This window comes from Gymnodraco acuticeps, unplaced genomic scaffold, assembly GCF_902827175.1.
Source record: "Gymnodraco acuticeps unplaced genomic scaffold, fGymAcu1.1, whole genome shotgun sequence".
Lineage (NCBI taxonomy): Eukaryota > Metazoa > Chordata > Actinopteri > Perciformes > Bathydraconidae > Gymnodraco > Gymnodraco acuticeps.
The window spans coordinates 1,933,399-1,951,831 of NW_022989982.1; the positions used below are offsets into that span (position 1 = coordinate 1,933,399).

The 18,433-nt window shown below is 42.5% G+C and overlaps 1 protein-coding gene across 3 annotated transcripts in view; it reads left to right on the plus strand.

The window, feature by feature from the left end:
• LOC117543597 (guanine nucleotide exchange factor VAV3) overlaps positions 1-8,675 on the plus strand; it is an 83,476-nt gene extending 74,801 nt beyond the window's left edge. For 2 of the 3 annotated variants that reach the window (XM_034211957.1, XM_034211959.1), the window contains exons 26-28: positions 725-805; positions 2,096-2,247; positions 5,092-8,675. In XM_034211957.1, coding sequence (XP_034067848.1) covers positions 725-805; positions 2,096-2,247; positions 5,092-5,136 — 278 coding nt within the window. In that variant the 3' untranslated portion in view covers positions 5,137-8,675. The remainder of the gene's footprint in view (positions 1-724; positions 806-2,095; positions 2,248-5,091) is intronic. The other variant, XM_034211958.1, reaches the window with a different exon arrangement.
• Positions 8,676-18,433: the final 9,758 nt, after the last annotated feature.

The window sequence follows — 18,433 nt, forward strand, 5'->3', positions numbered from 1 at the left end:
CCTTAATTTGCATCCATTAAGTCAACCATTTTGTTATTTATACTTTGTACTGTCCTTTTCCTTTGACTGTACTCGCGCCATACTCGCTATGTTGACATTCCAACATAACCAATTGGACCAAAAAAGTATCTCTAAGTCTAAAATACTGATCCTTTAGTATTAGAGCTTCTGTCCCCAGAGCAGGGTGTTGCCACCTTTTAGACATTGTTGGAACCAGATCAATGCCTGTAGCTTCTTTTCTTCTTTGCCAGTGGAAATACAGGAAGAGGGATACAGTTACAAAAGCAGAGGGCGACCGGAAAGTAGAGAAATATGCACTGTGGACAGTATGAACTTTAGGAAAAATAAAGTACTATAATAGAAGATGAAATACAACCACATTATAAGTATCAGGTCGAATGCAGGACGTGTGCAGAAGGTGGATCATTGTGTTTATATGGAGAAAGACATCTGTATTTCATCCTGTAATACTGATGCAGACAACCTTATTACAAATCGGAAAGAGATGCATTTTCACTTCATATTTCATTTAAATCCCATATTTAACCTAACTGGGTAGAGGACGTACCACTTGCTAAAGCTCTTTTTATCTTGTTTTTTTCAAACTGTATACCTCAGAGTTTGGATTAAAAAAAAACATGTTTTATTTATTTTCCTCTGCTTTTCTCTCCTTCTACCATCCCCCCCCCCCCTCACACCCCCCGCCTGGCCCGCTCCGCCTTAGCCCCATTGCTCTACGGCCTCTCTTTTGTAACTCCTGCCGGCTACAGCTTTGTTCCTCCTTCCTCTGCTCCCTTCTGGTCAGGTACAGGTATCTCTTCTCTCTCTGTCTGCCTCTCTCACTATTTCCCTCTGTTTCCTCTCATGTTGCTTAGCATGCTGGCTGCAGCTCTGTATTCGCATTACATCACCGTCTGAATCTCATCCAGCTTCCTATTGCAGCATTTCACCTCTTCTGTGGTGGTGTGCACATACATGGCATCCTTTGAGGAGAATAGGGACTATCTGTTTAACTATTGCATGTTATTTGGTGTGTGTGTGTGCATGTACATATCAGCGTGTGAGGCAGAGGAGTGGTGTTTGAGGCGTATGTGGTTGAGTTTGGTTGTGTGTTTGCTTCCGTCTGTCAAAGTAAAGGTGGAGGTGTCCAAACAAGTGCTCCTTTATATTAGATATTCAATCCCCACGGCCAGGTTGTGGAGGTCTGACATTCCATTTCCACCTGTCAGCTCAGCCCAGTCCTGCTCACATGACAGTGTCTGCAGAAGGGTGGGATGGAGCAGAGGAAACTAGCTCACCTTCTCCACAGCTGCCTCTCACACTGCTGTCTGCTCCACAGGATGTGTAGTCGCTCACACACACGGCTGTCAGCACTCCAACTGGACCATCTTAACTAAAGCAGTGCAACACACAAGCACTTCGTTGGGCCACGCTTTTGTTGTGGTTAGGTCATTTATATTAAATCACATGCACTAGTACAAACACACTGTCATTTTTAACGTACATTACATCTAGTCCTGTCGTCAAACTAGTGACAGGTGAAACTTTAGCCCTCAAAACAATATGAAACAATATAACTATGATGCACGCTTAGGATAAGAACTGTTCCATTAGTTTATGTAAGTCAGTGTCATTCAGCATTTCTTTTTTCTCTCTTTCTGAAAAATACATCTGGCGGTTACATGGTGTAGAGGAAGGAAGATCTCCTGGCTTTTCCGCCAATTTTCGTACTGGCAAAAGCATGGAATAACAGCTTCCGGGGCCGTCATGTAATGTCAGTTAGCCCAAATATACTTGTTTTCAAAGACTTAGGCTACATTGGAAAGTAAACCCAATATGAATTAGCTGAATTGTTGCTATTATTAAGATCATTTGGCTGATATTTTTACATTTCATAAGAAAGAGAGAGAAAGAAAGATGGTCAGAGGTTTTTCTGGGTGAATTCTCAAAAGTCGTCCATTACCATCTGTATGTGTTTGTGTATCTGTATGTAGTGCACATGTGTTGACGATGAAACTGATGTATTTTTCCCATCTTAACCTAAAACAAAAACTACCATATTTTAATGTCCAACTGTCTTCTGTTTCTTTTGTAGTGTTTGCGCCAAAGGTGATCGGTGTGGCGATCGCGCGGTACGACTTCAGCTCGCGGGACACGCGGGAGCTCTCGCTGCAGGAGGGAGACGTGGTGAAAATCTACACCAAGTCGGGAGCCAACGGCTGGTGGAGGGGCGAGGCCAACGGCCGGGTAAGGTCCAGCCTTAAACTGGGAATATGAACATGGATACAATCACCAATCAAAATGGGGAGAATCTTCTTATATGAGATCGCAAGTAACCCAGGGTTGCCAACTTTGGGTACCTGGCTGGAGTGAGATTTTGATATCATGGGTTTAATTACACATATGCGCACTAAATGACTGCTATCGTGTCAGCAGCGGGACCTTAGCATATATATAGGATATAGGATATATATACAATATATACAAATACACATTGGACACAGACTATAAAGGGCACAACGTTTCATTCACTAATGAAAGTCAAACACATGTTTGTTTCCACTGTTTTATTGTGTGCCTGTCGCGATAAGCAATTAATTGACTTATCGTACGATAAATAAAAATGAACTCAATAAATTGCCATTTACATGAGGATGTGACTAGCAGTTCGAAAGGATGTACTTCAATTATTATTATATATTATCATTATGTCAGTGGTCTAAAATGGTCATACAACGGTGCCGACAATATTATCGTTTATCGCAATAATTTCCTGGAAAATGTATCCAACAAAATTAATTATCGTGAGAGCTATACATGAAACACACACACACAAACAAATCTACAGACTTACTCCAAACTGCCAAACATATTAATTAACACACTCTATTTTGGCCTAGTAGAACAATAAGCAGCAGACTTTTACTTTTTTATCATTTCTACTGGTTCTTAGATCTGAGCATGCGCAATACGGGTTGGCAGTTGCGAGAGAGTATTTGTGTTGGGTAATCTATGGTAGGGCTAACCCATACAGTGGTGGGGCTCATGTCAGTATTTGCAATGTAATTACATACACGCCCCCCTTGACAGTGAAACGCCACGCGTGAGGTTTAGATTATTTCCCTGTCTCAATCCAAATTGAACTGTATGAAATAAAAAGGCACATTTGTCTTGTAGTAAATAAAAAGGGCGACCTGGAGCCAATCCTGCAATCTCTCCACAGGTGAAAGAGTTGACATGCTGAAAACCCAACCCCTGCAGGGGGGTCTGGGGGATTTTTGAAATACCAACATAAAATACACATTCTGGTACTCTCTTGAGAAGAAAATTAAATACATCTATTACTACACGACATATTTAAAACAATGAATGCCATTTTAGTTTTGTGTTACTTTGTTCTGAAAGCTGAACCATGCTGCTCCTCACAGAGAGAAGAGGGAAGAGGCTGTGAATTACTTTACATTGTGGATAAAGGTGGATAGCCCCCATTGTTCTGTGTGTCAAAATGAAAGACAGCCCACACACCTATCAATCATCAAACCGTGGGGTCTTATTTCATGACGTGTTGATTTCTATCAACACGTAATGTGTATCGATGTATATAGAGATGTACTACAGCAAAAGTATTCTCCGTCGGGACTTCCTGCAACAACACCACGCCGTTATCTTGATTCTGATTGGCCAGAAGACATTATCAAAGATGTTCTATTGGGAAGACGATCACTACGTGACAAAAGTTTTCAAAACCGTTTCTAGTCTTCGGTATTCTTGTTTTTGGCGTGAGAATAGTTTGGAGAGCGTGAGATTGAGAGTGAAAGCGTGTGTCACACACGCCAGATGCGTGAGAGTTGGCAACCCTGGGTAACCACGTTTTTAGGTAACACATGTTGTGCACTAGCTCTGCACTGCATTCATGTCTACTTTTTATGAAATGTAGTCAAGGCAGAACAGCTTCAAAATGTTTTAGTTGTATTCACTATTTACAGCCTTACATCCAGTTTTAGCTCATGCTTAAAATGCTTAAAAGTGGTTCTTTGAGGATGGTATTCTTGTCTACATGTACCTGGAAGGGACTGTTTATATTGAGTCTATTTTATCTCGTCATGAACACCTTTCCAACATGAGTGTTTCCCAACATTATCACTTTGAAGAGTAGATTTGCTGCTCTTGTCTTAAATGCATACACCAAGAGCGCTTCATAATCAGGCATGCAGCGTTGAGAAAATCCTGTTTCAAGATGCGGGGAAATATATGTACTGACTCCTACTCACACTGCGTTTTTAGCTTGGTGGAGAGTGTTAGCCTGAGTGACAAATTCCGCCTGTGTGTTTGTTTGTTTGTTTATTTGTTTATGTGTGTGCTGCAGCATTCAGTAATGTGTCTGTGTCGTGAGTGTTTTTGTGAACAGCTGTTGTAAATGAAGAAGCTTTTCTCTTTTACTAAGCCTGATGTGTGTGTTGATGCTGCTCCGGTGGAAACTAACCTCTGTATGTAGAGTCTGTCGAGAGCCGTTAGACTCTCCGTAGAGCCTTCAACCAGGGAAACAATCGCTACAGCTGGGCGAGAAAAGCAGGCTGGATTTTTCAATTGCAAAACACTTAAGGAATGTACCGCTAACATCTTCTGAGTTTAATATAAGGATTTTAATAGTTATCATGAACAGCGGTGAAAACAATTTATACTGGCCCAAGATTTAATCTATGCAAAAATACTTATCGAATTGAATAAAAATGACATTATGTGTCAAATTTAAATCAGGCTCAATCTGTTTTTATTATTTATTTTTTAGCTCAGGCTCCAATCAAATAGCTAATAGTTAGAACAACTTTTGCTAACTTTGAGTTTTTAATACAAATGTGTGAATTTCCAAGCCTAACATCGGGCCTCGGCATCACACATTTTCACTTAGCATTCTGATCCCAGAATTAGCATGTCAAATATATACATTTTTATTTTTGTCACTACAGCTCTTCACTTCAGGTTGCCAAAGGGCATTCTGGTCAATGTATAAAATCACTAATGTGGGAAGCTGGGAGAGCATAAATGACTGCATGTGTGGATACTGACTCCCGTTCCCCCCCTCCCCCTCAGGTGGGCTGGTTCCCCTCCACATACGTAGAGGAGGGTGAGGAGTGAAAGGTCCACCACGGGAAGAAGAGAAAGATAAAGGAAGAACGGCAGCAGTGCAGAAAGCAAACTGAACAGAACAGTGACAAAGAGTGAGCTTCTGCACCGCTGCTTGTTACTTTCGGAGTGAAGCGCTCTCCTCGATGGAGTCCTGACGCCGGCAACACTCCCAGAATCCTTTGGGAGAGAAAAGGGACGCGAAGATGCCCCATCATTTCTGGTTGACTCTGTGTGGCTAAGTGACTCCACCAAATAGCAGCTTGCCTGTCAGCGGGGCTCGAGCCCTCGCCAGGCACCCCTCACCCCCCCCACATCATCCATCCATAATTCAACCCGCCCTCCCCTCCTCTCCTCTCTCTGCCCCCAGCTCCCACCTGTTTCTGCTTGCCAAGTCGGCCGTCGCCAGTCTGTCAAAAAGTAGAAATGCTACTCCTCCATTCATGCGCTCATCCATCCACCCATACAAGCACCCCCCCCCACCCACCCACCCACCTGTGGGAATAGAGCAATTTGAGGCGGAAAAGACCCACACTATTCTATCCCCTTCTCTCTCAGGGGATTTCAGTGAGTTTTGACCTTGCCTGTGTGTTTCCTCCACTAATGCTGCTGGTTATTGATGACTCCCTGACCCAGATTCACACACATACCTCCAACCTCTCCTCCCCTTCAGATTATGATCGCCTCACACACACTCCTACAGGAGATGCAAGAGAGGGATTGCGTCGGATAGCATCGCTGCGCAGTGCCAGCAATTGATCGCTGTTGTTCCTATTTTCCTCCTCCTCCTACATTCTTTATCTGGAGCCGGCCTCTCATGTTTTCAGTTGTCTGGGCCGTTAGCGATCCTCGGCTCTTATCGGTGGCAGCTCTGTCGGCAGGAGCACATTCGCCCAGGGTTTATCTTATTGGAGGCATTAGCAGCTTGTCGGGGGACGAGCCACACTACCTCGAAGCCACCTGTTCCCAACATAAAGCCGATAGAAAACATGAGCAGCTCAACTTTCTTAATCTTTTATCTCGCATGTTTCTCTGCTTTGTTTCTCAGTTTCACCATCTACAGATGTGATGGATAGGATGATTGATCGCATTCTTGAAAAAGAAAGAGACCCAGATGTGTTGTTGAACATGATTTCTTACCAGATTATGCATCACAATATTAACAGACACGAGGTATCTTCTGTGTTCAACCCTCGCCCCCTGGGTACATTATGCACACTGCCTCCTTAATCCACACTTAAAGAGGATTTTCACACATTTGAGGGGAATAAATACCCACTTTACTCACTAGTCAGCCATTATATAGCCAGAGAGAGAGTGGGAAGACAGTGTGCACAGAATTAAAATAGTGATCAATTTATGTCTGGAGGTGAGAACAGAAACAGCTGTTGGCTTTGTGCTGCGATGTTTTAATCTCAGCCAGGATTCTCTCTTTCCTGGATAGACGGAGAAACACACTACAAACCGCACATCCCTGTTTGAAATCTGTACATATTTTCATGGCAAACTCTTTGAACTAATCCTTTAAATTCTTCTTTCTTTAAAGCTGTACTTTGGCTACATTTCCCCTCATATAGACTTTCACACACGCCTACACATGACATTTTAAAAACCATCCATCTCTTTTCTGTTAAGGTAAGGTAAAAATAAAATGTACATAACATACATCACTGGGTACTAAGAGGCAGCATTCTCGAGGTGACAAAAAAAGCATCAGACATTGAATTCAGAACTTTCTAAGGAAAGTTTGAGTGGACCTCTGATAGGGCACTACTCCTATTCAAAGCCTCCAGCCTCCCCTGTCATGTCTCTATTGGGTATTGTGTCAGAAATATATTTTGTGAATCAAAGTAAGAGTTTATTGTAAAGATATATGTATGCTCTTAATGGAGCCATTATGTGTGGACATCTATAATAACCCCCTGCCAGCCCTGCCATTATGATACGTATGACAATATATTGTTTTGCTCTCAGTCATGTTGTTTAAAACTGCACTGAAGATGTGTCAGAAATAGTCATCTTAATGTATTTTGCATTGTGACGTCCCCTTTTTTCAAAATTGTGTATCATCAGTGTCATTAGGTGACCACTAGATGGAAGCATCCTAAACACAACTCTTCCCAAAGCCAGTCACCTTCAACTTGCTTAAGTTTGGAGATGACATCATCCGATAAGGAGGGTCACAATATTTAGGCCTTTAGCCTTCGCCTCACCCATGTTGCTGGGAGATGAGGGAAAGAGGATGACATACTGACAAATCCAAAGTGTGTAAAGACAAGATTCAAGTTTGTTAAAGAAATAGAGCGTCCGGATTAGTAAAGCAGGTTCAAATATGCAGATATGAAATTATTTGAATAAGTTGTATTGTGAAGTTTCTTGACATTCCCTGACTTTTACCAGATTTCCAAGAACTTTCTATTTGTCCTCCTCGCCTGTTCCCAAAAGTCTCTGAACAGTCAAACATTAGATTTATAACATCTTTAGGAATTCCGCGGTGAGGCAGCGGCCCAAATGTGATCCGGCCTGAGCGCCTCTCCGTCCTGGGAGCAGAGCGGAGGCAGAGACTCCGTAATCCACTCCGCTCGCCTCCTCCGCCCAGATGAACTCTGGCAGCTGGGCCATTTACAACTGCAGGCCTTCCTCCACTCCTAGTGTGCTTCCAGATTTTGTTTTGTGTGCAGGAGGGACGGGAGGAAGGCTCAAGGGTATCTGTGATCTAATCATTACACCATCTCCTCACCCCGGCGACCCCACTGCATCCATCTCTCTGTCGACTCCTCTCCCTCGCTCTCTCTCACCTTGTCACTTCCCTTCTCTCTCCCTCTCTTTACTGCTCTCTTCCCCCATCTATCTTTCATCCAATCTCTCTCTTTCTCTCTGTATTCTGGCCCTCACCCCGATGCTCTGTAGGCTGTAACTGCTGAATTGGCGGGAGGAAAATAGAAGAGGCGATTCTCTATAAACTAAATGAGGACTGCTTTTAATTTGACCGCAAATTCATAGAGAAATAAAAGAAATTCGAGAATGAATTGGTTGTCACCTCTGTCCTCTCCTCCTATGGAGTGTGCACATATTCTGTCTATATGCAGAGGCACACACCGTGTACGTGTGAAGAAATGTTCTGACAGGATTTAGGGCTGAGCAAGTCTTAGCCCAGCAGGGGTTCAGGATACAATCTCCTCCGCCAACATGAGGACATTTGTGAAGTAACCTGAGCAGAAACAGCATACTATCATTACATGAAGGAAATGTCTTTCTTCCACCCTTAATCCAATGACAAGTCACCCCTCCCCCTTCCCTGTCTGTGTATTATTACTCCCTCCTGACTGAAGTTTGCTTTCTGTGTCCCCGCTCCATGTTCTGTGATCCCCTGAAGCCAAAGATGTACTTCCTGTACACTCAGTGTTGTGTCAGAACCACGGTACCGACCGCTGTGGCCTAACTCTAAAACCGTGCAATCTCAACTGTGTAGCATTACCGTGTATTGTTGCTGTACCATACTGTAAAATATGTACATAGCATATAATAAAGATATACATTGCTTCTTCTAATGTGTTGTCATTTTATTAAATATACTTAAAGAGGACATTCAGGTTCATATTATTATTCTGTGCCTCTACTGTGACATGTCTCCATCAGGTCTCCATGCTTTAATGTTCAACAAGCTCTTTATTTTCTCATACTGCCTGTGCTGCAGCACCTCCTTTCACCCTCTGTCTGAAACCAGAGCCCAGTCTGCTCTGATTGGTTAGCTGGCCGGTAATGTTATGAACGCTTAGAGATGTCCCGCCCTTTAGCCTCTTACGTACAGTGTTTTAGAAAAAAACTGAAAGCAAAAAGTAACTATGTAGTCAACATAAATTGTATGTCATTTCTAATAAGGATTTTGAACGATATTTCAAATAAAAAACCCTAAGGGAATGCAGGAGCATATTGTGCTGGGTGCTACATTTGATGAGTCATGGTAATGATTCATTATAATGAAGAGTTATTGAAAATTGTAGCCTTCAAATTACATATTTCAATGAATAAACCCTTTTATACATAACCATAATGACACCTAAAAGGCATTTTCAAACGTAAAAGCAACCTTTCCGACTCGAATTATAAAGCATTCCTAGATTGTGATTAAATGCTGACGTCATTATGTGTAGGTTCAGGATCGCAATGCAGTTGGGAACTCTTTCAGTAAAGGAGTGTAGTTCAGCATTTTGTCTTTTTAGTGGTCTAATATCTGTGAGCTCAGCAGGCTCAGAAGGGACTTCCTGGCTAAACTTAGGCCTCAGTCCTTGAAGTGTCGTAGTGCTCATTAAATAGCTGCCGTGGTGCTACTGCCGTGTTTTGTTGCTATTCCCTCCACAGGACTTAAATAACCTGCAGCCAGTGGGGTGCTGTTTCTCATTAGCTCATTGGCTAATACATGTGAGTGTGATTGAATGTGGGGATAACGTGCAGGTCTTGTTATTACAACATGCTGTTAATAACAAACCAAGTTAACCAAAACCTCCAAACATAGCAAATTAAACTCAATGCAAAAAAGGTGACACTGAAAAACTGCAAGTAAGATGCACACCGTATGTTAATGCTTATGGTTGCTTTCTCGTAAAAATGATGCATGAGTGCAGGTCGTGTGGTTAGGCGGGGGTCTCCTCTGCCATCTGGAGTCTGACTACCTGCCGGGGCTAAAGTTAAACTGACCAAAAGGATCACTGGTGGCCCTGCAGGGGTGAAGAGACACTGTACTGAACACCCACCAGACGGGCTTTGGCCTGGGCCGGGCAGTCTGGATCCAGCATCCCCCTCCCCCCTCCAGCTGGGGCCGGACCTCCAGTGTGACAGATGGCTGGAGAGACGGCGACATCAGCCCTCTTCTCAGCACTCAGAGATTGTTAGGAGAAACTTTCTGGACTGCTGCAGTCCTCTCTGATATGAAATGGATTTAGAAGATGAGCAAAGAGTTCTATGTTGTTGACACTGATAATACCAGAAGCTCGTGTCACTGATGATACAGGAGCAGGGGCGGCTGATAGTTACAGCGAGGCTGCTCCCAAATCAGAGAGGGCCTAGCACAGTCTACAAAGTACATACTGAGACCCTTCCTGCGTGACACAGTCTGTCAGAGGGGGGGTTAAGGGGCTCAGGAGCGCCCCCTCCCAGCAGCAGGCAGCTGTACAACCTGTCAGTTCATGAGAGATATACCTGAGATCAGCATCTCTGTATGACATTCCAATGAGTCCTAACAATAAGTGCAGATGAAATCAGTGCATTTCACACTCCTAAATTGGATGCTTGTCCAAACCAGCTAGCTATCCTAGATCTAATTGATCTCAAATGTACGGATAAAGTATGGAGCACAAATTAATTTGCTTCATACTATAGTCAGAGGTTGGTATTAAAGAGAGCAGCATTAATAAGGTGAATACAAATAGATGTAAAATTGTCATGGGTAAGGACGAATGTATATCTATCAAAGGGGTTAACACATGCGATGACACAAGATAAATGATGTTTAGAAGAAGACGTTCTGGCACATGACACCATATTGAATACATGTCTGTGAAAGTAAACTGTCTTGAACATGAATACACACCAGTGAAGACCATTGCAACAAAATGGCCTGCTCAGTTTACTGAACCTCCCTTGTTTTAGTTTAGCACTGCAGTCATTCCTCCACGCTCCTTTCCATCTCCATGCAATTCATCTAATCTGTCATGTTTTGACTTCTTCGACTGCACTCCATATATCCCAGTCTATTTCTCACTCGTGCTTTCTCCAGGTTTATCGCTGTCTTTTGGGGCCATGAGGGAGCCATCATCATTGCCAGATGGTATAGCTGCTGTGTGTAAATATCAAGCAGCACTCTTTCCCCCCTTGTTTTTCCTGGAGACTATCAGCACTGCATAAACACTGAGGCGCTGTCTACGGAACACACTCAGACAGCTCATCACCATAAAACACACACACTGGTCCATTCACAAACACACAAACACTCCTGTATCGGCAGCCTTCTTTACAGGTTGCAGCTACATTATTATAGCCTTTGGTTTATTTTCTTACATATGCAGTCCTGGAAAGTTGATCCAAGAGAGCGCATGTCGTCCACAGCGCTGCATGTTGACATGGCTCGGCATTTCTCAGCAGCCAAGTGTGATTGCATTCCAACTGGCAGTGGCATAAAATGAAGGCATACAGTCATGCATACTCTAGTGCACTTTTTAGAGCTGCAGTTCTTCGTCGTAGCCTTATTTTTTATTCACACATTCAAAAACGAGCAGTGTCCCTAACACACATATGCATAGACACACTTCAGTAACATATGGTGCCACAAACATTGCCTTTGATAATATTCTGCATCATAAAACAGTTAAAAAGTATAATTTAATTGATGAAAGGCAGGTAACATTATACTTTCCATATTTAAGAATTCTGCTCCTGAGAGGGTACAAAAAACGTCAAGCAGTTGTCCTTCAAAATTCAGTTTCAAGGTCAGCTGGTACCTGCCGCCGCACAGCTGAAGTTTGAGTCAAATACAAGCTTAACAAAAGCATCCAACATGCGTCACATGCGTGGCTGATACTTGTTATATTCAGTTTGCGCTGTAAATAAATACTCTGCGGTGATGACACCCTTATTATCATCATATGAGTGACACATCATTAGCAGCTCTCGTGCCGCTGCATAATGATGCGTATGGCTGACATTCTGCAGGAGCTATTACATGTGTACGTTCATTAGTTACCTGTAGTTTGCATTGTCAGGGTCATTCCTGCACTGAATTCAAATTGTTTGCACATGCACACGGAATTCAAAAACTACGCATGAGAAAACAAATTGTGATATGAGCTGGTGCATTCATATATTGCATGTGATTTGGGGAACAGCTGGCACAGGGATTTAGAAGGTAACATAACACAAACAAATGATAGCTGCAGAAATAAAAAACAATCCTTTCTATATGCATAACAATCGATTTTGACAAAGAAATATAGAAAACAGGAAAAAGTCTTACGCAAGTAATAAAAAATATGTATTTGGGTTTCTTCTTTTTGTACAGAGAGCAGATTGTGGAGGCTTCAAATAATTTGTTGATTTCACCAGAGCCACGTGTTAAATGTCATTGACCTTGAATTTTTCTGAATGTCTGAATTTAGAGTTTCACCTCAAAACTCTTTATTGTATAATGAAATCTCACACATCTTAAAACAACTCAATCAGTGTCCGGATGACTTCCAAAAGACCCTTATTTGTCATGCAGTTAGAAAATAGATGAAAAGGCAACTAAAATGTCCAATCCTGCGTGAGCGAGATTTAAATATTTTTCCCCACATTAATATAATATCACTTCAAGGCACCACTAAAATAGACATATATGGAATTAGCCTCTATTTTATGTTATTTGACAATGTGGAAAGTGTTATCAGAACACTTAAGGCAACGTTTGAGACATATTGGAAACATACAGTTCAAATGGGGTAAATTCACTTCAGCTGCCCTTTTGTTTTTATTCCAGTAGATTTTAAGTTTGACTTGTGCTCCAGTGAAATTTAAACCCAGCCGAGGAACTTCCACTGGTGCCGGTGATTCTTCCGTTCCCCGTGGTTTATTCTGGAGTGTGGAGCTCACACTGATCCACTCCAATTTAGCAGATGGGATGAGGAAACCATCACTCTGTATGGAAAGCTGCTGTCTCGGTTACATTTCATTTGCCCCTCTGTTCCAAATGCATTAGCTCATCAGGCCTTGTGATATTGAAGTGGGACTGGAATACTTTCCGGCATCGTACACCTCGAGTTACAGGACCTCCACAGCTGGAACAACCACCACAGACAGGCAGCATGACGAGCCATTTGTTTGACGTATCAATTATCTATATGACTATAACGTTTGGCATGTTAACTGCTCGTCCGTATTGTAATATTTGGTGTGGAGCTGCATGTGAAAGGTTTTGGTTTGGGGTTTAACATTATGTGTGAGCCCAACACATGCCCCAGTGCATCTTGTTTAAATCACTAGATACTTTTATTTTAGGTGCTGCTGGGGAGCTTCACATCCATTATTTATCTGGATCGTTGTGCAATGCATAGAAATTGCCGTTTACAGTACGTTTGCGTGTTTAAATCTGGAGCCCTGTGCTGGCTTTCTGAGAGATAATAGGGTAAAGGGTTTTGAGTGTTAAGGTCAAAATGCAACCAGAAATGTTTAGTCTGAAGGAAAATATCAATATTAATAAATTAAAATTAAAAATGTAATCTGGACCTCAGCCATTGTGTGAGCCAAAAAAGGGAGAACTGGCTTTTCATACTCTTCCCACCAGAAATAACGCATTTGTATGGCATGGCAAATAGACCAAATTAGATTAATATAGACTATGTCTGACCAAATACGCTGAATTTATAAAAATAAACTGTATGAAAGGAATGTAAACAATATACTGTCATTGTCACATACAATGACAATGTTGAGGATCTTTAATATACACAATCAGTGTGAGCTGTGTGAATGTGTTCTATTTGACTCAGCTGCAGCCGTTGATTCGACTTTAACTCTATACTGTGGCTCAGATCATAACTGTGGCTAGAGGGACTTTAGATGATAGTATACACCCATGCACCCTCCTATATTATGTATGCAGACCCCCATTTCCTCCGTGTGAGAGAGGGATGATGGAGATGTGGGAGGCAGAGCTTCTATTTTAGGGTCTTTGAGTCGCTCTCACTCGTTGCTTGCCTCTCTCTTTCCCTCCTAACCTCAACTGGCAATCGTGCCATTCGCAATGTGCCCATTCCCCAGTGTCCCCTGAAGCACCTCCAGATGTATTCAGCTCTCATTTGTCATTCCTGGGAATGTGGTGGCGTCAGCAGTTATGTCCCAGCCTCCACTGATGGCGCGGTACCACCACTACGAGAGTTTCAGCCCGCCTGAGGTCACCCTACTCCCTTATTACAGTTTTATACCTTCAGAGTGATGGATAATGATGATGCTGTTGCCCTATTTAGTCTACTGTGGCAAGCACACTCACGCTCATTCAGTTGCATTTCATTTATGTGCCGGCTCACTTTTCATAGATCCGTTAGCTACGCCTGTCCATTCAATTCCACATCTGAATGTGCTGAGAAGGTTTTCTTGTTATTAATTGGTGCATGCAAACATTGTATGGTGCCACTTAAAGCAAATGTTTCCTTTGTCATATCAAATATATAACATTCACAACTCCTTTTAAATTGTGTCCCAGTAAGTCAAGATTTCAAGACGTGACATGTCAAAAAATCTTGTGAAAAACCTCTTAAGTCATTTGTGTGACTTAACTGTAAATATCAAATGCCTAAGAACCATAAGTGCATTTATATCCAGAGCTGACCTGACAGAGGGCCTTACAAACACAGCATGCAATATATTCAACATTTACACATTCATTTGTGAATGCAACAGTTCTGTGTGGATACACATAGTGTGATCTAATAGTGAACAAGCTAAATCAGAATGTATGGTTACATTCACACCAAGCCATTGTTTTCTGTTACTAATTCAATTCTGTTCACAAAACCAGAGAAATTATGAATTGTAATCAGACGGAGGGAGATGTTGTTGTGGCCTGTAGTCACTTGTAGAGCAGCTAACGGCGGCTAACGGAGACTAAACAGCTCTGACAGCTCTGCTCTCTTCCCTCACAGCTACAGTATCCAGGAACGCAAAGGGCCCAGAGGCAGCGCACACTGATGACGATCTAATAAATTAAACTCAATGAATTGCCATGTTTAGCGTTATTTGGGAGTTTAACAAAGGTCTTTGTGGTAGTACAGCAATTATTCATTTTGATGAGCAGGGATTATAAATGAGGCAATTAACACGCTGTCAGATTGGAGGGGAAAAAGCCTCGATGCTCATTCCCTAAATCCTATTTTTTGCATGATAACTTCAGTCTGGAGTGCAGCGGTGGTGTCAGGCTGTCAGATGGGGGGGGGGGGGGGGGGGGGGGGGGGGGGGCGAGGGGTCAGCTGGGTGCCGGAGTGACCGGGACAGCAGTGGACAGTTGACCCCATCAAAACAGAGCGACTGAGTTAAAGTGGAGGTGCAGCGTCCTTCCATCCTCCTCAGGTTAACCCGATTTCACACACACACACACACACACACACACACACACACACACACACACACACCACACACACACACACACACACACACACACACACACACACACACACACACACACACACACACACACACACACACACACACACACACACACACACAGCACACACACACACACACCACACACACACACACACACACAACACACACACACACACACACAACACACACACACACACACACACACACACACACACACACACACACACACACACACACACACACACACACACACACACACACACACACACACACACACACACACACACACACACACACACACACACACACACACACACACACACACACACACACACACACACACACACACACACACACACACACACACACACACACCACACCACAACACACACACAGCGAGTTAACTCCCTGCGGAGAGGGGGATCACATTAGCCTAATAAGGGCCATCTGGTGGACATTCATTAACTTGACCATCCTTGAAGTCCCCGACCCAAAATGTCATTTTTCAGTTTGCAGAGGAATCCGTTAGATGACAAGATAAACTTGGACCAAATGAGCAAAGATGGAAAACATGAGTGACATAGGAAGACAAAGTGAGGTGGTGTGTGTGTGTGTGTGTGTGTGTGTGTGTGTGTGTGTGTGTGTGTGTGTGTGTGTGTGTGTGTGTGAGACTGGTGGAGGAGGATGGGCTGGAGAAAGACAAATGAGAGAGAAAGACCGATAGGGAGTGGGAGCATGAGTGAGGCCAGAAAGGGAAGTTAATTAGCTGATATTTGATACACTGGGAGAAGATCCGAAGCATTAGAGACACAGTGAATTGGAAAGACACTTTCAATCCTATTAGTTCATTCTTCATATAATCATAAATACATATTTAATAATAGGGTCATATGTTTCTATAAACTCCTCAACTTTTCTTTGTAAAAACAGCTCACAAAATTACTTATATTTCCCCCAAATGTCCACAAAGACACAGAAAAATGCTCTCTGAACTTAAGATGTAAGGATTATTGAGAAGACAGTGTGTCAGACCTTGACTGACACTCATTCCCCCTGATAAGTGATTTGTGTATGCTCGCACACGTGAGCTACAGAGCCCTCATGCAACAGGGGGTCCGCCCGGTTTAATCACGCTGTCTGATTAGATGCGTGCACAGAGAAGCACCTTTCTGTGTTTCACCAAAACACTCAACAAGGTCATATGCAAATGTACCCAGGATTTCTTACAGTCTTTCCTTATTTCAAGTGGTAATGTGAGATATATATATTATTTTCTAATCCTTGGTGCTAAGCGGTCATTGCTGTTTCGGCTCTGCAGCTCCCAGAGGATAGATGTGTTTTTATTTAAACATCTATTGCTATCTATGTTCAAGGTTATTGAGAAATAATGGAACCATTTTTAGTACAGAAGGTACATCAGAATAACAATGCACTGGATCGTTGTGTGTATTTGCTGGAGTCGTTTTTTGTCTGCTCTAATGTGCTCTTTTGTCAATGTACTCAAGATTTCTTCGGGGCCATGTGCTCTACTTTTCATTTTCTCGCATCAAATAAACTATTTAGATTACTCCTCCTGATTCTTAGAAATTCTAAAAAAGGACCCTGAACAATTGTTAGTGTAAAATGTAACCATTTCTACTATTAATTTGTGAGCCATTGCCTTATAGGATTCTAAAGCCGCACTGTCTTATTGCACCTGTACTAGCAGTACTTTGAGCTAAATGCTATGCTAACAATGACAGAGCTAAAATGCTTGGATTTAGAAGGTATACCCAGTGCCACATGTATCTTAGCTAGCGTACTAGCTATATGCTACAATTTTATGGGGTACAATATCCATAAAGAAAAAGTAAATCTGTTTACAGTTCTGTTTCATATGGGTGTTGAGAGATGTTAGATCTCTTAATTTTGCTCTCAAAGTGCACCAGATTGATGCTTTTAACTTCAATATTTAAAATATATATATTTAAAATCTTCCCGGGGGACCCCCCCAGAGGTTGTTGGGTCCGCCCCCCACTTATAAAAAATAGCACTTTACCCCTGCTTACACCTATATGCCGTGAGCTGATTATCGAGCCTTCATTGTAACAGTCGCGGGTGTGCTGTGTGTGGGGAGTGTTTCAGTCGAAAATTCCACTGTAGCGCCCGGTACCTTAATGGGAAACCCTACATGTTTGAGCACCCTCTATGAAACGTCAAGCTACCCCACAGCAGCCCCAAAAGAAAATCTCTGGCGCCGCCACTGTGGGCTAAGACCCTAATGTTTCCAGGTACAGGAAACGCCCCTGATCAATACCATTAATGTGCAGGTATTTGGCAATAAACCAAAGTATTGGAGAGTATTTACACCCGACACTGACACTAAATCAGAAGTAAACAGTCAGCCGTTTTGCTTTGCCTCAAGCATGTATAATGCATGCATGTGTGGTTTTGCCTATAAAGACAAACAATGGATGCGTAGTTAGTGGCGGTGTACTTCTGTATGGCCATAATGCAGAAAATGTAGAAGACCATATATCATGATTTTTTTAGCCACCGTTTCCAGCCAACATGAATAACCCAGTCATTGTTAAATATTAGTTAGTGGTTTATTATGTTTTCAGAATTCCACAGAAAGTTCAAACTTTTCATTTTGCCTCTTTTAAAACAGGAAACGATACCCTTCATCATGGAAAGCGCACATATATGTATATCTTCATCACTGAATACACCAAAGCTGTGCAGAAGCAAATGTGCCTTGCATAATTATTTCACTCACACACCTGTTTGTGTCCTTGGGGATAAGCAAAAGCAAAAAGGTATTTTCTGCTGCTCAGAGACATCTCCTAATGAAGGTCTTCCTAAGCAACAATCTAGGTTACGACTGCACTCGCTCATCAGCTCAGACACAGATTCTCCGCTGGCTGGACACCGCTTTCAGGAAACAAAAATGTCTTACATGTCCTCTCATTATCCTTTCTCACTTTGTTCTTTAAAGACAAAAAATGCACTCAGGTGTCTCCAGTGACTCTAAGACAAGCTAATCTTCGTATATGGAACCATTTTAACCACACGCCTATTCCCGATTTCACCGGATGCATTTTGGATTACATTTCAGTAGATGAGAAACAAACACTGGGGTTATTTACTTTCCCTGGTTTTCATCACTGAACATACTGTGCTTTCCAAACCCTGAAGG